The sequence below is a fragment of the Cicer arietinum genome, chromosome 4, assembly GCF_000331145.2.
Source record: "Cicer arietinum cultivar CDC Frontier isolate Library 1 chromosome 4, Cicar.CDCFrontier_v2.0, whole genome shotgun sequence".
In the NCBI taxonomy this organism is placed as follows: Eukaryota; Viridiplantae; Streptophyta; class Magnoliopsida; order Fabales; family Fabaceae; genus Cicer; species Cicer arietinum.
In genome coordinates this window covers 16632046-16653767 of record NC_021163.2, presented here as the reverse complement: position 1 = coordinate 16653767, position 21722 = coordinate 16632046, and the positions used below count along the sequence as shown (strand labels likewise).

Sequence of the window (21722 nt, the reverse complement as noted above, 5' to 3'; positions counted from 1 at the left end):
TTAACAAAATAGATTTTTTTTAAAAGTCTTATCTATTTATTTATTTATTTATTTTAAACTTACTTATTTTAGAGGTGAGATAGACTAGACCGGTCCATCGGACTTTTTTCCGCTCAATAGATAGATTCTAATTTGTGCTTTAACCAAAAAATGGATGATACATGCCAGAAAAATAAGTAAGAAAATCACATGGCAAACCTTACATTATTTGGCTAAAACATCTATATTTTACTCAACTTTCAAAAACAAAAGGTTATCATATTAGAGCAAAGGTAACAATCAAATTTGTAGAGTTTTACAAACAATAGGTGAGAGTTTGGTAGTGGTGAAATTTGAAGGAGCGGTCAGTGGTTAGGATGGTGCTAGTGATAGTGAAGCTTCTCTTGAGGTAGCTTTGTGTGATTTGTAATTAAAGTTGAGTGAAAGTAGAGGTAACAATAATGAGGTGACGAGGGATGTAGCAGATGATAATTGATAAATTGTTAATGATGGAAGTGATGTGGTTAAGATAGTAATATTTAATAAAGTTTGAATGCTTTGAAAACACATACGTATTCGTATCAGTTTTGTATATGATACTAGCAGTAAAAAAGATGTATACGTATTCGTATCAGTTTTGAAAACACATTAATACATATATATATTATGATTATAACTGGGTTCATTTTTCTTGACAAACAATAAAAAAGATGTTGATCAAATTTATTTTAAATGATTATTACTTGCTGAATATACACTCCTCTCATGCTCAAATAAAAGAGATGGCCAAGACATTCATTAATGATACGTATTTTTAATATAATTAAAAAATGAACACTGCTTTTATAATATTAGCTACCCGAAGTTATAAAACTTTAAAAGGTGACAAACACCTCATAAGCTGTTAAGTGGTATGCATAGCTAAGAAATTTACACAGATTGTCGTATTACCAATCCAACACAAGCAATTTCGCAAACTAGTATACTCGGATTGTACTTTTAAATAAATTTGGGTCCATATACTTGGATGTACATTGCACTATTACAGAGGAATATATTCATGACAACCTTATCCAAACTATCACGAGGAAAAGGGGATAAAAAGAAAAAAGAAAATGCCCTGCTTTGCTAAATGCTATCCCTGCTTTTTGTTTCCCTAATCATAAGGCCAGGCTAACATGTTCAAGAAGAATGTCCCATACAACAAAAGCATAGTAAAGTATCAAGGGAACTTCTTTTTCCACCTCCATATCCACTTCGGATTTCGGAAGAAAAAACACAATTTATTTGCCCTTTGAAAATATATTTCCAAATAAAAACACAGTTTTTTCCGTCCAGAAATATATTTCCAGAGGCATGTGTTGTTTTTTCAAAGTGAATAAGGGGAAGAAATTCCCAAGTATAAAAGTGAACACATGTGCAGTGCTGGATGCTTCTTCCAGAAGAACCGACCAAAAAACGAAAACAATTATACATCTATTGACAAAGCAAGCTTCACAGCTAATACATGTGTATGCGATGATTGAGTCTGCTACTAACAAGGTCTTTCATTTAACTATCATTTGGAGCATTGATTCCATTTTCTCTTTGTTCCTACACATGCTAATCAAGTCCAAGTACTTCATAGCATCACGTGATGTAAGCCCTTCAAGAAAAAACTTTAACAAACGACCATGTGTTCCCTGCATCACATCAAAACACTGTTCTAGTGCACTCTCTTCTTGCTCTTTGCTCAACTCCAATGCCTCCATTAGTGGAAGTACTTCCACTTCCTCTTCCATGAAATGTTGTTTGCATCGCGCCTAATGACAAATTAGGGTCCAAATTTAAAAACAAAAAACAGAAGATCACAATTCACAAATTGACTACTTAGTAAGTAGTAATAGTAATGTCCAAAGAGCCACTATGAAATCATGAAGATCCAAATCTGATTGAAATTATAACAACCAAATCGAGAGCATCAGATGCCTCTAAATTGAGTAGACAGTTAAATAAAATGAGAAAATTAATTATTTTAGCACATCTATAATTCGTTATGCGTGCACATGTAATATCAATTATTGATTTATTCATCAATTGGTGATATTATTTACTTTAAACTCTAAAATGAGGGTTCAACAAAAAATGAATTATTCCTAAGCGTTGAATTTACCTGCAATAACTTGAGGCGAGTTGAGAGATTGTACAACACCTCTTGGAAATCAGGGCTCTCCGAGGCCAAAACTCCAACAGATTTGATGATTTCTTTGATGCCATTCATGAGAGGTAGGTCCCTAGCATGGTCCTCCTTGGCAACTTTAGTGAGTGCTGCATTTTTTCAAAGATAAATAAATACACACATCTATACCATTACTTCAAAGGCAAGTAAGCTAATTATTTTCTCACAAAAACACTAATTCAACAATTGATCACTGCTCACTTCTAGCTCACATTTTCACTTTTCAACATAATCAACTTGGAAATCACTTCAAACCCAAGAAAATGAAGGGGGGAAAAAATCATGTACCAACAAAATATTTTTTTAAATTAGCAAATTTATTTCATATCGATTTCAATAGCTTCCTAAATACAAAGGGAAATAGAACTCAAAACGTAACTGAGGCAAAAATATAACAGCTTTTGCAAGCAAACTAGCAACCATATTTGCTTTGCGTTTTTTTGTACTCTATTCTATCGAAATGAGTTGCGGTTCTAACATGAACTATAGACAAAACCAATTAGATATAACACAGATATAATAAATTAATTAAACATGTACTGCAAAAATGATTTCATATATAAAATAAAAAAGATAAAATATAACAAAATGTATACAACAGTAAAATGTGTATATATCATTAGAAAAATTGTTACCTCTATCAGCAGAATCAAAGAAAGGGAAAAGGAGAGTCTCTTCCATCTGAGCATGTTCCATCATAACCTCCAACAACTCCGAGTAACTCCTCGCGAATTTCTTTATCTCCATCCTTGGACTCCCTACCGATGGATCAACGGCCTTCTTCCCTCCACGTGTCTCAAGATCCTTCGCCCACCTCACAACTCTCTCCACATGCCACATCATACTCTTATGCTGCAGTCTCGTCAACTTCACCATCAACGGCGTCGTTTCCACTTCCACACCACCACCGCTACCTGCCGCCGCCGGACTAGGAAACCGCGCATCAATAAACCTCAGCAGCGCTTCGCGTGAACCCGAAACAACTTCGGATCCTACTTGAAGAGTAACGTGTCCGTCCGGGTCGGATCCTATACGGCTCGTCGGAGTTTCGTCGGAGGGAATGAAGTCCAATGAAACGGATTTGTGGAGAAGAGCAAAACGAATATAAGCGGCGAGAATGCTTTTTGGTGAACCGTATAAACGAACCGTCGGATAGACTTTAGCTCCGTCGCGAGCTACAATCTCAGCCGTTAATTTATCCGACTTGACGAAACAATTCCCCATAGAGTAATATAGTTATTATTTTTGGTTAGATGTTCAGTGTTGTTATTTTGGTTGTGGTAGGAGATTAGTGAATGGATTAAGATGAAGGAAAAACGAACTGAAAACGACGTCGTAATTTGGATTGTAATAACACCGACCGTGTGAGAGTGAAAGAGAGGGATTTGGTGGCTTCAAGGTGAAGACATGAATGGAATATGGATGACTTTGATTTATGCTTGTTTTGGAAGGAAGAAAATCACAACTTTCTGGTCAAAAAATACAAAGAAAAAAATTTAAAACTATTTTCCTTTTTTATTTTTCATCAAGAGTCGTCAAATGTATAAGTAGTTTTTACCAAAAAAAATATATGTATGAGTATTAAAATAAATGCTGACATTAAAATTACATGTATATTTCTTTATGTGAATACGAGAAAATAAATTCGATAAGAAATTTAAGTGTGAATTGGATATCCCATGTAATTCATCAATTCCACTCATTATTAAAATTGAAAATAAAAAACAATATATTGTTATTTATGTTTAATTTCGTCTTTGTTTAAATTATTTAAGTGTTTTTCCTGATTTGGGTCCTTAAATCTTGAATTGTGTGTGGGTTTTTTTTTAAAACTTTTATCTTACTAATTTTAAAAAAATTATGTGATTGTTAAGTAATTTGTTACCTGAATTAAATGACAAATTTTAAATAAATTATTTAATTAATTGTTATTAAAAAATTCAAAAAATGTTATTTACTGTTATTGTAATTTTCGTCAAATTAAAAATTAAAGTATAAGATTGATTCTTTGGTCAATTTTCATCATCTTTAATCTTATTATGTTCTTCCAAATAAAGAAATCCAAACTCCCAAATTTATTGTGTCACTGTGTGTTGAGTATTATTATGTTTATTATTACATTGAAATTGGATCATCATAAAATTATATATATCTCAACTCATATTTAATAATTTAGCTTTACCACGTCATCCATATGACAACACACATTATTGTCTTAATAGTCACGTCAACTTTCAAAAAAAATTACGTGGCAGAAAAAACTACCTTTAAATTTTTCTAGATCAATTTCTTAAATTAATCGTCACGTGCAAACAATCAACTTTTTGAATATTTTGACTATTTAATTTATGCAAACTACACAATAATATTACTTTTATGTTCAATTAAAAATACTACTTTTATTTTTAAAATTCTAATTTAAGTAGTAAATAATGATATTGTTAGTTGAATGCATTTATTCGAAAAATAAATAATTATGGTAAAATTCTTTTCTAAAATAAAAAAAAGTATTATAGTTTTTATAATATCTAAATTACGATCATTTAATACCATAATATTAAATTTAACATATTATTAAATATCTACAAAAAAATAGTTGCATATCCATATTGTAAAATGATCATTTAGTTAAATTTAACATATTATAAAATATCTATAAAAAAGTTAGTTGTACATTCATATCGTAAAATCTGATATTAAATTAAAAATCATTATCACAAATATTATGTCTATAAAATTAAATAATAATTTAAAATTATTTGATATATCAATAAATATAAATTAATTTATTTAATAAAATATCATACAACATTATTTTTTATATATGTCATTGATATATTAAATAATTTTATATAAATATTACAATTTGTATGTATGGTTTATGTGATAATAATTTTTAAAACTTCAATTCTCTCATTTTAAAGGGTATTTTTTTTTAAGGTGAGGAGATTTTTTCTTCTTTTTAGGTTACATATTCTTTTTATAAAATGATACATGTAACATAAAAACAGTTATAAGATAAATGTAATTAAAGTCTAATTAATTTTACGCCGTTTATTATTGATTAGTGTATTTGTTGATATTTTAAAAAAATATAAAAATTAAAATAAATAGATTTAATTTTTATTGCTAGCATAGAAGTAAAAAATATAATTTGATTTTTAATGATTTCAAAAAAGAAAATCATATTTAGAAAAAAATAATATTTTTTGGTACAAGAAATATCAACAACGAAAATTACTGACACAAGTGCAAATATAATTTTTACTTTTCATCCTACTTAGTCTAAATAGATTTTTTTTGGTACAAGAAATATAATTTTCTTTATTTGTTTGAAACTTATCTATTAAGAATAATAATCACATTTGCTCTGTTTTTTTACTAACGGTGTTTACTTTTCTTAACTCGTTTGACTTTCATGTTTTCTACGAAAAAAATACAAATAATGAAATATCAGAAGTTGACATCATCATTATACCCGCAAGCAATGCTTTAACAAAGAGATTTTAGTTTATCTGTAAATACTGCTCACTCTAATTTCTCAAGATCCACGATCAAATATTTGATTCCATTGATCAAACTTCTCCCTATCAAACTATTATTTCCACCACTATACAACACTTATGCTACCACTTGATAATGTATATCAGTATATGTGAATTAAACGGAACAAACCTTTAAACACTAGTCTCCACAATTTAGCCAAACACGACTTGAAAACCCACTCATCCAAGCATCAAGATGAGTGCTGGTGCCTTTTTTCACCGTGAATGAATCTAATGCCATTCATTAAAGATAAAAAAAAGGGACAACAAAGTATTTGTACAAGAGAAAGGTTTTAACAATAAACGAAGCTAATCATGTGATACTGTAATTGAATATGTGATGTAATCACATTAATTTCACATTAATGTTATTTTTGCATTCTAAATATGAACATACAATTTTACAATTTAATGGGTTTAGATGTCGTAAAATTTATAGATTAATTAGATTGATACTAATAATTTAAATTGATCCTTAATTCTGTAGGGTGTTTTCAAATATGTCAATGAAATTATAAATATTTTAAAAAGATTTATACTTTATTAAAATGTAAAGTTGATCCTTATATTTAATAATTTACTATCAATTATGTTTTTATTTTAACATTGTATTATCAATTTAGTCACCAATATATTTTTACAAAAAATAATGAGTAAAATTCAATAATTTTCAAAATATTTATAATTTTATGGATTTATTTGAGAGTGTTATACAAAATTAGAGACAAACTTAACGATCTACTAGTTTACTTTATTCACTAGTTATGCAAAACTTAAGAAAAATAAAATGAAAATGAGTAGGATAAAATTAGAGTTGTGAAGTTTTACGTACATAATAAAACAATGAAGTCATAATGGTTTCACAAAAAGTGTATCCCGAATAAATGAAAGAATTTATGAGATTTTTATTCCAATTTCGACTCATTTATCTTAATTCGTACACATATTTGTTTAACTTACAAATAAGAGTGAAAATAAGTCAAATTAGTATTTGAAAGGACTCAATCTGACATGTGATTAGTTTTTTTGGCCTAACTGGCCTACGGTTTATGTTTTTTTTCTGGTCTGACCTTTTTAAAAACTTATTTCACATTAAAGTATTTAAATAATATATTTTATATTATTTTTAAATAGACTAAATTAGGCCTTTATATATAACAAAATTATAATTAGCAAGTATGCAACAACCTTCTAAAAAAACAAAAAAACAAAATGAACCGATAATTAGTAAATTTAAAATAACAAATACTAATATTGATAAATAATAATAAAAAATAACCATGTTAATAAATTATATATATATATATATATATATATATGTATATATAGCGCCGATTTATCGAGTATAATAGACTTTTTTTTTTGTAAACTTAAATCTAATCCATTTAAATTAATAGATTTAAAATAAAACCTAAACCTAATCTTTTTATTAAATAAATCAGACAATACCATAAATAGGTCAGATCATAAATCATTGATAGACCTAGTGCTGTCAATTTGATAGACCTCTTAATTATTGGCCTCGGCCCACATATTGAATGGGCCAAAAAATTTTATAATTTAAAAAGCCCCAAAAAACAAGGTCCTCCACACTAAAGGCTCCCTAAAATTTTGTGGGTTTAGTGGGCCCATATTGCCACTTATTTAAAAAAATAATCGATTTTTTTTTTAGAAATAAAGTGTTTCGATATTTTCACCGATAAATATTTTTTGATATTTTTCGATAAATTTTTTTCGATTTTTTATTATAAAAAATTTCCTATAAATTTTTTTTTGATATAAATGATTTATCTTTTTAATAAAAATTTTTTTCTCAAAAAATTTTTTAAGAAAAAAATCTCAAAATTAATAAAAAATTGGAGGCCTATAAACCCTTAGAGTCCCCTCCCTTAGGCCCCGTAAAATAATAGGCATAAATTTTACAAAAATTAATTTAATAAAAGGCCTAATATAAGAGATTTTTTTAAAAAAAAATATATTAAGGGTGCCTTGGAGTTGGGGGCTTTTTTGACATCTCTAGATAAACTTAATCTATTTCCACCGCTGTTTAGGAGCCAAAATGTTTTTAGAGATGAAATCCAAAAAAGAATATGCATGTAAATTAATTCTTTTAAGGTATCCATATAAGAAACATAGCAAATATCTCACATTCTTTTTAACAAATCAAAATAACATATTTTAAAAAATAAAAATAGAAAATAAAATAAAAAGACTGTTAAATATAAATATATATATATATATATATATATATACAAAGGATCAAGGGATAAATGTGAATTTAAATTTTCTATATTTAATTTCTTTTTACTAATTATAAATTGGATAAAAAATTAAATTAAAGTGACAAATGTGTATCTATGAAATTTATAAATATTTAAATTACACACAATTTTAAATAATTTTAGAAATTATCAATTTGAAGAAAAAACTTATTTATTTCTATTATTCTTATTCTCATTTTTTTTATAAGTGAAAAAAAAATAAAACATTTATTCAGAAAATATGATATTTCATAATAATATTTTGGATGATTTATAAGATCAACCATTAAGTAAATTAAGTAAGTGATTTACGGTGTACCATAAAAAAGAACCATTGCCAAATAGTTGTACCAGATCTTGCAATGCACCACAAATATTTTGTCTAAATATTTAATTTAATAATAATTAATAAAAAAATAAAAAAGTTGTTGGTGTTTGACGTACGTTTTTCGTTGACGAAAAAAAAAAATAGTAGAGTAATATTTTGCTTGCATTAGATCAATCTGAACCCCGCCTTCTCTTCTCATTGTTTTGTTTCCTCTTTCATGTAATCAGATCTGCGTTCCCAAAATCTCAGATCGCGTTTTGGTAATCATTTTATTTTTTCTCATCTTCATATAACAAATCATTACATTGCATATATAACTTCGGGATCTGAACTTTGTTTTTCTTTTATTCATTCGCAGATTCAATTCCACACAAAAAACGCATTCCCCATTCGCAAATATGGTATTACTTCTTTCTTAGTTTTCGAACTTTAATTTTATAAATTTCGCTTCTTATGTTTTGTTCACTTTGATTTTGATAGCACAATTCTCTTCCTAGAATTGCTTGAGCCTATTTTATTATATGTATGAGTTTAACACCACGTGATCTTGAATTACGGTATGAAGGAACTTTCTAGTGAATATTGATATGATTTCAAATTGAAATCCTTGTATAATTTCCCCCTTTCCGTTGTGTCAAGGTTTGTGGTAATTTTGAATCTTCTGGCGTAGCTTATGCTACCATGTTCTGTCTTGTTGCATGTATTTGAATGTTTAATGTAATTCAAATTTGAATCATTCTTTGGGCTGCTTTAAGCTCTTATGGGGTAATGTGGTTTGGCGTTAGTTTTCCTCATAGGCGCAGCATTGTAGTTTAGTTGGCCTAGGCATCCTGTTGAACGAAGAAAATACAATCCGAGGTTAAGGCCGAACCACCGAACTTGATTGTACTTGTAGTTTTCTTGCCAAATGGTAGCTAGGTGTGGCTCAAATGGTGAGGGTTGGATGGGGTTTCGATAGGTCACAAGTGTAATTCCTTTTCTAAGCTGAAAAAATATAGCTTTTAGCTTGGGAAAAAGAAGAATTCACTCGAGAGTGAAGCCTATATCATCCCATCTGTTTCTTTTTACATGTTTTTGGTTCCCTTTGGTTCCATTAATTTTTTGTTTACTTTTCAAACAGGTTGTCCTTGCTGCATCCATTGTAGGCAAATCTGGCAAAGGTGAGTTATGTGCAACCCTCTACCCTGTACTCTGTAGACCTTGTTTTGGCGGTGCCTTCAAAATTATGTGTTAAACATCAATGCTCTTATGCTGAAAAACTTTCGCTTTCATTGCAGTGCTAGTTTCTAGACAATTTGTGGAAATGTCTCGTATAAGAATTGAGGGTCTACTAGCAGCTTTTCCCAAGTTGATAGGCATTGGAAAGCAACACACATATATTGAGACAGAGAATGTTCGCTATGTTTACCAACCAATAGAAACATTGAACCTACTTCTTATTACAAACAAGCAGAGCAATATACTGGAGGATTTGGAAACTCTAAGACTTCTCTCCAAGCTTGTATCCTTTTTTCGATGCTTAAAATTTGAAGGCTTATGTTCTCAAAATCTCAAGTCAATCTGTTTCCAATTTCTTGGTCTTTTTGTTTGGTTAGTTTATGAGGATTACAGATTGTGTGGCTTGCTGTCCCAAATATAGAATTTGTTTTGCGTCTTATTCACTAACTTTCCTGTCATATTGGTGTTTTACTGGAGTTGGGATGGTAAAATTGTTCGGACTATAATTTCTCTTCTTACTTCAAACATGACATTTTAGTATTTGATTTTATAGGAAGGTTGATGAGGGTTTTAGATTGGCCAAATAGTCTGTAGCCGGAGTTAATTTAGCTTTTATCGGTCAGTTTTCGAGCCATTTAGTGAAACTTATGTCAAAATGTTGTGATTATAGTTAGTTCATTCCTTAATATTTATAGGTGCCAGAATATTCTTACTCCCTTGATGAAGAGGGTATTTGCAAATATGCATTTGACCTGATTTTTGCCTTTGATGAAGTCATCTCTCTTGGGCACACGGAAAATGTGACTGTTGCACAGGTTAAGCAATATTGTGAGATGGAGAGTCATGAAGAGAAGCTGCACAAGCTGGTTATGCAGAGCAAGATCAATGAAACTAAGGATGTCATGAAGAGGAAAGCTAATGAGATTGACAAAAGCAAGGTATGGTTGGAGGGACTATTTTTTATATATTAATTTGTTATAATAAGTCTGGTAGTGCACATCATTTGTTCAAAATCAATGTTTGTATTTTACAGATTGAAAAGAATAGAGGTGATAAAGGAGGATTTGGTCCGTTACAGTCAATGGGCTCTGGAAAAATTGAAAATAACTTTAGTGATTTGAGCATATCTAGCAGTGGAACTGGTTTTGGAAGTGGCTCTGGTTTTGGGTTAAGTACTGATGTTGATTCCTTTTCTACCAAGCCTAAAGGTTGGCTTTCATAGGTTTTCACAAATTCTTCTTGAATTATAATGACTTAAAACAGTATTGATGCATGAAGTGTCCTGGTTATTGTTTATTCTATGTCCAAATTAACATGTTGCCTAATGAAGAGTAATATTTTCATTTATGTACGCCCCCATTCTCTTCCTCAGGTCGTCCAACTTCATCTGCCACTGCTCCACCAAAAGGTCTTGGAATGAAGCTTGGTAAATCTCAAAGGACAAATCAGTTTTTGGAATCATTGAAAGCAGAAGGTGAGGTCATTCTTGAAGATGCTCAGCCAAAACTTGGCCCGTCTCGGTCATCTTCCGCAGCACTTACCGATCCCATCACTTTAACTGTTGAGGAGAAACTAAATGTGACACTGAAACGAGATGGCGGAGTTAATAATTTTGATGTTCAAGGAACATTATCTCTCCAAATTCTCAACCAAGAGGATGGACATATTCAAGTTCAGGTATTGCATTCTCACTATCTCTACCTCCACGTGTGTCCATAGTTTTGTTGCTTTGCATAACCTGAGCAGTCCTTTTAGATAAATAATTATTTATTGACATGTAACAAGATATTCTTTTCGTTAAATCTCATCAGCATTAGGCAATAGAAAATGTTCATATGAAACCTTTTTTCGACAAAAACAATAATCAAATCATTAAATCATTAAATCATTTTCCCATTAAGTAGGATCTGCTACATAGATAAAATCAATTCCTTACAATGTCCGTTTAGATCTATGAAACAAAGTTTTCTCCTGTTTAATTTCTTTTGTTTTCTATATTTTGCACTACTATACTCTTTTCAAAGTTTGCATCCTGTGTGAATTTGGTTGTCAGTGTAATTTTCAAATGGATAATGTTTAAAAACATGCCTATGTTTTAGTGTTTAAGGTAATGCTGAGATAGTCAGTTATAGGTTTTAGTAAGGTACGCTATGCATAGGTGTCAGGAGTTTTTGATGTGATTCAGACACGTAAATGACCTTCTCATGCCCAATCATTACCAGAAGATATGTATCTTATACCATCTGAGTCTAAATATTTTCATTTCTGTATTGCGGTTTGGGTTTGTCATTTGCGTTTCTGTCTGGGCCCTGTGTTTATCTCAGTCCGACTCTAGTGCAGCTTGTTAGGGATTGAAAGTGGGGAATAGTAAACATGTAGACTAGAAGGAAAGAAGAAATAGTAATGGGGTAGTTGATAGTTAAGAGAATATGGTATTGTACAAGTTATGTAGTAGATATAAATATAAGGGAAGAGAGAGAAGGGAAAGGGTTGTTCACTCATTTGTAAGTCCGTTTTGAAGGGAGTTCCTCCCTTGGCAGAGCTATTGCTCCGAGAAATAGAAGTACATTTTTTCTTTTCTTCAAACACTCGTTTTCTTTCTTCTTGTTCTTGAATCTAGAACCCGTCACAGCTAATAGTGGTAGCTTGTGTAGAATTCTAGTTTTATGAAGTTAGTTAATTTGTCAGTTTCTTTTGCCAACAACAGTCTCAATTTCACATTGCAGTTTTAACTGTAAGTCAATGTTATAAATAGTTGTACTGTCTCATTGTTTGACAGAGTGGAAATACACATACCATCAGGTCATACAAATCTGTTCTAATATACCAATTTTAGTCTTTTTGCTTTTAGTGGCTAAGGCTTTTGAATCAAACATGATTGCTAAGGCATAAAGGGAAAAATGAAACGGGAGGAAGAGAAGAGAAGGGAAAATAAAAAGGGAAGGGGGCTGGATGACAGTGGCAATTCAATTAGGCAGAAATGATGAATTTGAAGAAGAATATACTGATGATTGACGTAAAATTCTTGTAGGGTGATAACAATGCTGGTTCCACGGTTTGATAATGAAGGGTACATGTGAACTACTTTGGTTAGGGTTAATCGGTATTTTCTTTAGTTAGAGAATTGGGGGCATAGGCAGGGGAGTTGCAGACCCTTGAAGATCTGCAGAGTATAATCCAGGGAGATTTTCCCTATTTATTTGTAATTAAATACCAGTTCGGATTACTCCCACACTTGTCTGCTCTTGTCACACTTCAGTCTTGATATCTCCCAGTCTAGGGTTTCTCATTCCTTGATATTAGGAAAACAAGTAAAAAGATACTTACTTACATATTGTGCCTTGTTTTTGCAGGTTCAGACTGGTGAGAATCAAGCCGTCTCTTTCAAGACACACCCTAACATGAATAAAGAATTATTTGCCAATGAATATAAATTAGGCCTGAAGGATCCAAATAGGCCCTTCCCCACTGGTCAAGCCAGCGATGCCGGAGGTGTTGGTCTTTTAAAGTGGAGAATGCAAAGCACTGATGAGTCAATGGTGCCACTGACAAGTGAGTTTATAACTATCATTGATGTTGGCTACTACTTTTGTGTTCATGTATTTATAATAACTTACAGTGTGCTATATATGTCTAATGCAGTCAACTGTTGGCCCTCTTCTTCTGGAAATGAAACTTATGTCAACATTGAATATGAGGCTTCATCAATGTTTGATCTGCAGAATGTTGTGATCTCAGTTCCTCTTCCAGCACTTCGTGAAGCACCGTCTGTTAGTCAGATTGATGGGGAGTGGAGGTGTGGAAATTATATTTGTTTCTTTCCTTTTAATGAGGGTTACGGACAACTTTGGGTTTTGTGTTTTAGGCTAGGTAGTTAATCCGAGCGTTTCTCGGCGAGATCCCACTCTCCTGGTGTGGTACAGTGCCTGACCGTGACGGCGTGTTTGCGACAGCGTGAAACAAGATCTCGACGAGATCTGGGCGAGATCCCGCTATCCCAACGTTGTTAATCTCAACGTTTCCTAGCGAGACCTGGCTATTATTTTTTCCTTCTTTGTTTTATTGTTTCTACTTTTACCTAAGAAGAAGTAGAATATACTAAGGAAGATGATGCTTATCTTTGATTCCTATGCTAGAACATGCATTTGAATTTTAATATTTAGTTATTTTATTACTGTGTTAAAGACTTCAATATGCATCATCTTTATTTCCTTGACTTTTGTTGGTATTTCAATGTATGTTTTGACTAAGAGTAAGACTTGTAAATTCTTATTACTAATTATGAATGTTTCAGAGTTTGAGTCATTTGTTAATTTTGCATTAAATATATGTTTATATAATATTATTCATGTAATTTGTTCAAAAAAATAGCAATTATCCTGCCTATCCCGGAACGTGCTATCTCGCTATCCCACTTTTAGGGTTGGCCGTGACGCACCGCTATCTGGGATTAACTACCTACGTTTTAGGTTGAGTTATATGAACTGGTGGTTTTGTATTGGAAATGATCTGTTACATGTGTTGATGGTTTGCAATCTTTTGACGATATGACCCGATTTTCATGAATTATAGTCCATTACATTCTCACTCTTTATAATCCCTTGATTAAATTGAATTTGCAGGTATGACCCTAGGAACTCCATTTTGGAGTGGTCTGTCCTTCTGATTGATAATTCAAATCGCAGGTATGCTAAAGTTGTAATGATTTTTTAAGAACTAAGTTACACTATATTGTTATCTTTGCATTTTTGGACCTGTTTTGTCTGATTTTAATATATTTGGCAGTGGTTCAATGGAGTTTGTTGTTCCACAAGCAGATTCATCAGCATTCTTTCCCATTTCAGTTCGTTTTATGGCAACTGATACATTTAGTGACCTGAAGGTTTGTCTGAAGCTTTTTTTTGCATCTGACTTTATTTGTGACCATGAGTGTCTAGTGCTTATTAGAAATGATCTTAGTTTAAACTGACACATGTATTGGAACTGAAGTTTTTTTGGCATGGAAATTTTATCCATTTCTAAATGCTTAGTATCACTTAATTGAAGCTGTTCGCCTTCATGCACAATGGACTATAGTTGATTTAATAATTTTTTTAACTTCTCTTTGCAGGTTACAAACATCATTCCGCTAAAGGGTGGTAATCCTCCCAAATTTTCTCAGAGAACACAGTTGATAACGGAAAACTATCAAGTCGTGTGATCGATTTTTCTTTTGACTTTGAGCTTCTATGACAGTTTTGCTTTTACAGTCGCAGTTCTTTTTTTCAACTGGCTTATATTTGCCCTGTTGCACCATTTGTAACCCATTCATGAGTTCATAATTTAGGTTTATTTCCGAAGCATAGCGGCCTTAAGTATGATTTATCATAAACTCAAATGATTATCTATATACTCTATATTAATAGCATGTGTATTTTAAGGGGAAAGATGCCTTTCCCTTTCCCCCGTTCTCTATTAATGGAATACTATATGTTGTTAATTTGGAAGGCAATTGAGATTGATGATGGTCAAAGCGAACTAAAAACGATCCGTAACAGCGTAACTTGGACTACTGCATCACTGATTGCGCTTGCACTCAAATAAATATATCAATGCTATAGAGTATGTGAAAGTTAAGGAAACGATATTCCACAAAGTTTGGAGTGCAACCCCTCATATTCCACATTGTACCAATGTTTCCTAAGCCATACCTTCCACACAACAGATTTGTTGAGATGGACTTCCACAAATACATGAGCAAAGCGTCCTCTAGATGTTAAGAGTGTGACTGTCCACATTGTACGTGCAACAGAGCCGCGATAATGCTCTCATCATAGTATATAGAACATTCAACCAAGGAACGCGGATCCATGCCATTGTTTTATCAATTTTTGCAGTAGGAGAAAATAACTCATCATTCCAAATTTGGACAATGAGATAATAGTCAAAGAGCATTCATAGTCTACTATTCTCGACCTTCTCTATATCGGCCTCCAAATCAGACTTGACCACATAAAAATTAATCATAATCGCCTCAATCTCTCCTTCCCATGGTAGACAATAGTATTTCCCAAATAATTCGATCACTAACACATCCTTTCATCTTTCACTCAAGTCTGCAATAAAGATTCATTGACATGCACCATATGTTTCAAATGATTGTCATTCTCATAATCAATCCTTGCGAAGTTTTCTTTTATCACATCACCTTCTTATATGGTGCAACTGATACTCTCATATATCCATTACCGGGACTTCAAATGATTTCTTATAATTTGTTCCCTTCAGCACCATCCCCTCCACCTCTGTAAGGCGGCTCGGTGTGAGCACCACCAATCCTAGTGCTTGCAGAGAACACAAAGGGCACCAACAGTTCAACTTATTTCCTAAAATTATACATTTTAGCTTTTTTTTTTTTACTATAAAAGATATTCATTCATTTATTTAAATTAATAAAATATATCAAAAACAACAAACATTCAATATGGTTAACACTAAAATAGATTGAAACTGCAAATAAACTTACATTACTCAAGTTAATAGTATAAAATAAAATAAAATGTTCAGAGATTTATTGGATATCATTAGAGTTTGTTAAAAGAAGTTACAATTTGGTTAGCATTACAAATTAGTTAATGTTTATTAGTTTAGTTAAGATGACTATACAAAGTGTATCCTACACCAATTTTAATCAATTTTTTCTCGTTAATTCAATTCTAAGGTGCACACTACACCAATTTCTCATTATTTTTGGTCACTATTGCTTATGTGACATCTTCTTCCTCAAATTTATTTAGGATTTATTCAAATCCTCTTCTTCCCCAAAATTTCTTCAGGTTTCTGAAGCTTCTATCTTCAGTGTTCATTTTGTTCACTTTGATTTTACTGTCCTCACCAAAAAGCGATGGTCCTTTTTTGGTTTAGTTTTTGACTGAGAAGGTTGTTTTTGTTCATTAGATGCATCGTTGTTTGTTGTGGTATTGTTATAGATTTGGATACATCCATGCTACTTGAAATAGGAAAAATAACCGTCGAACCAAATGAGCAATTTAATTATTTGTCAGGAAATAAGGCACTAGCCTTCAGATAACGCTTAAGCCCAATGAGTTTGAATGTTTGATTAACAAAAAATTAAATTGAATATTTTCTTGTTAGAAATTGTTGAGCTAGGAGTGAATGCCTGCCTATGCCTATGGTATAAAGATCTGAACCTACTTGACCACAAGAAAAACCACTTCTCATTCTTCCTACATAAATCCATAATATAATAATAATAATAATTACTATTATTATTTTTATATTTTCTTATATACTATACTTGTAAGACTAAAAAACTTTTTTTTTTAAATTATTAGACGCAACTCAAATAGTTGTTGTGTTTTAACGAAGTTAAATTCTTTGAACATTATTAGAATTTGATCTATAATTTAAATGATATTTTATCAAATGGTAGTTTCAACTCAAAATAATTCTTATATAGTCACAACTACAAATTAACTTTATTTCGATATACACACAAAAATATACATAATTTAATTTTTTTTTAATATAATTACTAAAACAAAATTATTCTTTTTTTTTCTCTCTTTGTATTTGTATGTCTAAATAATTCTTTTTCTTCACACCTTGACCCAACTTAAAATATCAGATGATTTTTTTATTTTTTGTTGATTTTTTTCCCGATTTAAATAAATAGAGTTTTAAAAAATGAATAATTAATTTATAGAAAAGAAATAATGAATGTAAATAAGGGTAATGGAAGCCACATAGGCCACCGGACAGGAGTTGGATTAACACCGGCTTTGCTTCGATTTGGACTCTCCTTCTCTTCTCTTCTCTTCTAAGTGACGCTACTCTACTAAACCATTTTTCACTTTCCCCTTCGATTCAGATCAGATCAGATCAGATCCGCACTGCCAAACCTCAGATCCTGCCTTGGTAATCTCTCTCTCTCTCTGCTACTGCTTAGCAATTCAATCACTACATTGCATACCAGCCTTCGGGATCCCGTGGATTCTAACAACGCGATGTTTTGTTTTGCAGATTCAATTCAAGACTAGAAGAACCATTTTCCTCATTCCAATTTTCAAACTAATAAAATGGTAACTCTTCTGCATCCTCACCGCTTGTTTGACATTTTATGACTTGCTCGTCTTTTGCTTAACCATTTCATTTCACACTGATTTCACTATTTATTTTCTATTCATGTTGATCGAATAATTTTGGTACTAGAGAGGTCTGAGCTACTTCAATTTTGTGATCTGGAAATAAACACTGTGGGATTGCAGAAAATAGTGGTTTTCTTCAAATTCCGCGATGCAATGGGGCTGTATCGCCTCTATTTGATAATATTTTATACGAAATAGTGTGTTGCAGAACAATAACTATTTGTTCAAATTAAGCTGTGCTGTAGTGCTGCTATTGAACAACATTGGTTTTAAAGTTGAAATTCTGTTTTATAAATTTAGCTTGATTTTTTCTTCTTCTTCAAGATTACTGGTGATTTTGGATCTTCCACTGCAAGCTTATGCTACTAATGTTTGATTTTCTTTTGCCTCGAATTTAGTTGCGTAACTTTTAATGTTTAATTTCATTCAAAATTTTGCTGTGCTTGATTGTGTGAGCAATTTGCTTGCCAGTTTGGTGTAGGCTTAATCAGTGAGGGTGGGTCAGGGTTTGTACTAAGGCCATAAACTCATTTCCTTAGGTTCTGTTTGGGAGTTTGGAGGGGAGCGGAGAGAAGGGCTTGAGGCGGAAGGGGAGTAGAAGAAAAAATATAGAAAATTTTCACCTTTTTTGAGAGAGTGTTTTTTGTACAGAATGATAAACGACAGCTTATGATTAATATATTTTTAATATTGAGAGTATTATAACAACATAGATTGGATTTGAAGAATTTACCAAAGCCCTCCACAATCCTCCTCCAATGTAATTTTTGAGTTCCCCCAAATTAGGGGGATTTTGTATTATGTAGAAAAAGAAACTCCCAAACCCCTCCTCTTCCAAAGCCCTCCCCTCCTAAACTCCCAAACACACCTTAAGTAAATAAAAGTTTCCTATCTGTTACTGATTTTCTCTTTGTACCATTAGTTTTTTTATGCTTCAATTTTTTGTTTTTATTTGTTGTACAGGTTGTTCTCGCTGCATCCATTGTGGGCAAATCTGGTAAAGGTGAGTTCCTTGCAGCCCCCCACTCAACCGTGGGTTTTTATCCTTAATTTTAGAATAATTAACACCAATAGTTTATGTCTAGCTAACTTTCCGTTTGTAGTCATTGTATTTTACCTCAGTTAACAACAGTTTTGCTAAAGGGATAAGAAACATATTAAATATATTGCACTTGATATGCAACTTTTAATTATAGTTAACTTTAGGCTAGATATGTGCTCATCTTTATTCATATTATTTGAATTTTGAAGCTATAACATGCCCTTCATGATAAAACAAACAAAGTACTTATCTTCCTGTTCTGTTTTAGCTAAAATCACTGCTGACTCCCCTCTTTCTCCCTCTTATGAAGAACAAGCTACTGGGTTTTGGGAAATATATAAGAAATTAGTTTCGGGAGGGGTGGTTCCTTTCCAGTAGTATATACTTTGGTTGGACATAAGGAAAGTCTCCTAATGAAGTTATTTCTTTTGCTTTGGTTGAAATATGGCCACTGATGTTGATTGTTGTGATAACTAATATACCTTACAAGCCTTAATCGGGAAAAATAATATGTATCATTAGCTATATGATTTCTTTTATCTGTGTTATCTATCTTGACATCCAGTGTAGCTTTTTAGTTTATAAACTACAGCTTAGTGCTGAGTTGATTTTTTATTTTATGGTGCTTAAATAATTATGAATTCAGCACCCATACTCTAATGCCAATAAACCTTCTGCTTTTTGTTTGCAGTGCTAGTTTCTAGACAGTTTGTGGATATGTCTCGTATAAGAATTGAGGGACTTCTAGCAGCATTTCCCAAGTTGATAGGCACTGGAAAACAACACACATATGTTGAGACTGAGAACGTGCGCTATGTTTACCAGCCAATAGAAGCTTTGTATCTGCTTCTTGTAACAAACAAACAGAGCAACATACTGGAAGATTTGGATACTCTGAGACTTCTCTCTAAACTTGTATTCTTTCTCTGATGCTTCAAATTTGACTTCTTGTGTTCTCAAATCCATTTATTTTCAATTGATTGGTCTTTTCATCTTGTTTGGAGAATTATTGGTTTTGTCATTAACTTGGTATGACTTGCTGGCCTGAATCTAGAGTTTTGTGCCCTGTCTACTTAATATGTTGTCATATTGGTATTTTTATGAGGTTTTGATGATACAATTATGAGATGCATAAGTTCCACTTCTTCATTTAAAATGGCGTTTTAGTACACTACTTTTTATAGAAATGTTTAGGATTGATCAAACAGTTTTTAGTGGGAGTTGTTTTAACTTTTTTCCCCATCAGTTTTAAAGCCCTTAGAGTTAAAATTTTGTAAAATGTATTCTTATATTCAGTCCATTCCTTCATATTTTTAGGTCCCCGAATATTCTTACTCCCTCGACGAAGAGGGTATCTGCAAACATGCCTTTGAGCTGATTTTTGCGTTTGATGAAGTCATCTCTCTTGGGCACAAGGAAAGTGTGACCGTTGCACAAGTTAAGCAATACTGTGAGATGGAAAGTCATGAAGAGAAGCTGCACAAGCTCGTCATGCAGAGCAAGATCAATGAAACTAAGGATGTGATGAAGCGGAAAGCAAGTGAGATTGATAAGAGCAAGGTATGATTGTTGGGACTACTATTTAAAAAAAATAAATTATGTTTTATATCTGGGAGTGCACGTCATCTAATTGAATTTAATTCATTATTTTGCAGATTGAAAAGAATAGAAGTGATAAAGGAGGATTTGGTCCGTTGACGTCAATGGGATCTGGAAGAATTGAAAATAGCTTCAGTGATTTGAGCATATCTAGCAGTGGAACTGGTTTTGGAAGTGGCTCTGGTTTTGGATTGAGTACCGATGTTGATTCCTTTTCTACCAAGCCTAAAGGTTGGCTTTCATAGATTTTCACAGATTCTTCTAGAATGCTTTTAAATGTAACAACTTAGAATTAGAATGGCAATGAAGCATGCAGTATCCAGGCTGTGGTTTATTCTATGTCCAAATTAACATGTTTCTGAATAAAGAATAATATTTTCATTTATGTGCTCCCCTATTTTCTTCCTTAGGTCGTCCAACTGCATCTGCCACTGCTCCTCCAAAGGGTCTTGGAATGAAGCTTGGCAAATCTCAAAAGACAAATCAGTTTTTAGAATCATTGAAAGCAGAAGGTGAGGTCATTCTTGAAGATGTTCAGCCAAAACTTGGCCAGTCTCGAACAGCTGCCCCACCACTTACCGATCCTGTCACTTTAACTGTTGAGGAGAAATTAAATGTGGCACTGAAAAGAGATGGTGGAGTTAGTAATTTTGATGTTCAAGGCACATTGTCTCTCCAAATTCTTAACCAAGAAGATGCGCATATTCAAGTTCAGGTATTGCATTCTCACTATCTCTCTCAAGCTGTGTCCTCTGGCTGCTGGTGTGCATATCCAGGAAATTATTTTAAATAATAAATCAGTTTTTGACATGCAAATGTTATAGTTGTTTCATTGTATCTCATCATCATTTGGGAAAAGTTCATGTGAAACAAATTATTTTCCCAGTTTAGACGTTGTCTATAGTGTATCTACACTCCTCATGGTTTACGTGAAGTTTAGGGAGCACTGATTTTTGGGACGAACAATAATCTCTTTTATTTATTGATAATGTTTAAAAATCAGCCTGTATGCAAGTTGGTAGGTTCAAGTAAGTCAGCCTGTAAAAATCAGCCTTTAAAAATTTGCCTGTAAAAAAATCAGCCTTTATTGATACTGATTTTTCTGTTTTGTACATTACCTAAATTTTCTTGTATGGATGTCTGCTCCTTTCATCTTTCATTTTAAAGTGCTCCTATTCCCTCCCCCTCCTCAAGGCCGTTTTTTTATGCATTTATCACTTTGGAAGATAACTTAAGTATTGGTACTTGCATATTGTGCCTTGTTTTTGCAGGTCCAGACTGGTGATAATCAAGCCATCTCTTTCAAGACACACCCTAACATGAATAAAGAGTTATTTGCCAATGAATATAAACTAGGTCTGAAGGATCTCAATAGGCCTTTCCCT

General features: G+C 32.2%; 3 protein-coding genes across 3 annotated transcripts in view; 2 read left to right on the top strand and 1 right to left on the bottom strand.

The window, feature by feature from the left end:
• Positions 1–947: 947 nt before the first annotated feature.
• LOC101515224 (uncharacterized) lies at positions 948–3627 on the bottom strand. Its single transcript, XM_004497088.4, has 3 exons — positions 2833–3627; positions 2132–2286; positions 948–1781 (listed from the first exon to the last, which is right to left on the bottom strand). Exons 1-3 carry the CDS (start codon positions 3419–3421, stop codon positions 1527–1529), a joined length of 999 nt encoding a protein of 332 aa, XP_004497145.1. The 5' UTR covers positions 3422–3627; the 3' UTR covers positions 948–1526.
• Positions 3628–8453: 4826 nt separating this feature from the next.
• Positions 8454–15028, top strand: LOC101514682 (coatomer subunit delta-like). The gene is made up of 12 exons (XM_004497086.4): positions 8454–8591; positions 8690–8732; positions 9452–9491; positions 9609–9832; positions 10245–10487; positions 10583–10757; positions 10922–11226; positions 12903–13101; positions 13192–13345; positions 14172–14234; positions 14335–14431; positions 14660–15028. Exons 2-12 carry the CDS (start codon positions 8730–8732, stop codon positions 14747–14749), a joined length of 1593 nt encoding a protein of 530 aa, XP_004497143.1. The 5' UTR covers positions 8454–8591; positions 8690–8729; the 3' UTR covers positions 14750–15028.
• A 2276-nt stretch (positions 15029–17304) lies between these two features.
• Positions 17305–21722, top strand: part of LOC101514354 (coatomer subunit delta-1-like) — a 6436-nt gene continuing 2018 nt past the window's right edge. The window contains exons 1-8 of the mRNA XM_073367613.1: positions 17305–17466; positions 17572–17630; positions 18660–18699; positions 19430–19653; positions 20056–20298; positions 20394–20568; positions 20748–21052; positions 21609–21722. Coding sequence (XP_073223714.1) covers positions 17628–17630; positions 18660–18699; positions 19430–19653; positions 20056–20298; positions 20394–20568; positions 20748–21052; positions 21609–21722 — 1104 coding nt within the window. The 5' untranslated portion in view covers positions 17305–17466; positions 17572–17627. The remainder of the gene's footprint in view (positions 17467–17571; positions 17631–18659; positions 18700–19429; positions 19654–20055; positions 20299–20393; positions 20569–20747; positions 21053–21608) is intronic.

Excerpts from the sequence above, each read along its gene's own strand:
- LOC101515224 (XM_004497088.4), bottom strand. The coding sequence starts at position 3,421 with ATGGGGAATTGTTTCGTCAAGTCGGATAAATTAACGGCTGAGATTGTA. Across the intron at positions 2,287-2,832 it reads CTTTGATTCTGCTGATAGAG|CACTCACTAAAGTTGCCAAG; the intron begins GTAACAATTTTT and ends GAAAAAATGCAG. Across the intron at positions 1,782-2,131 it reads CTCGCCTCAAGTTATTGCAG|GCGCGATGCAAACAACATTT; the intron begins GTAAATTCAACG and ends ATTTGTCATTAG.
- LOC101514682 (XM_004497086.4), top strand. Across the intron at positions 10,488-10,582 it reads ATGAGATTGACAAAAGCAAG|ATTGAAAAGAATAGAGGTGA; the intron begins GTATGGTTGGAG and ends TGTATTTTACAG. Across the intron at positions 14,235-14,334 it reads ATTGATAATTCAAATCGCAG|TGGTTCAATGGAGTTTGTTG; the intron begins GTATGCTAAAGT and ends TATATTTGGCAG.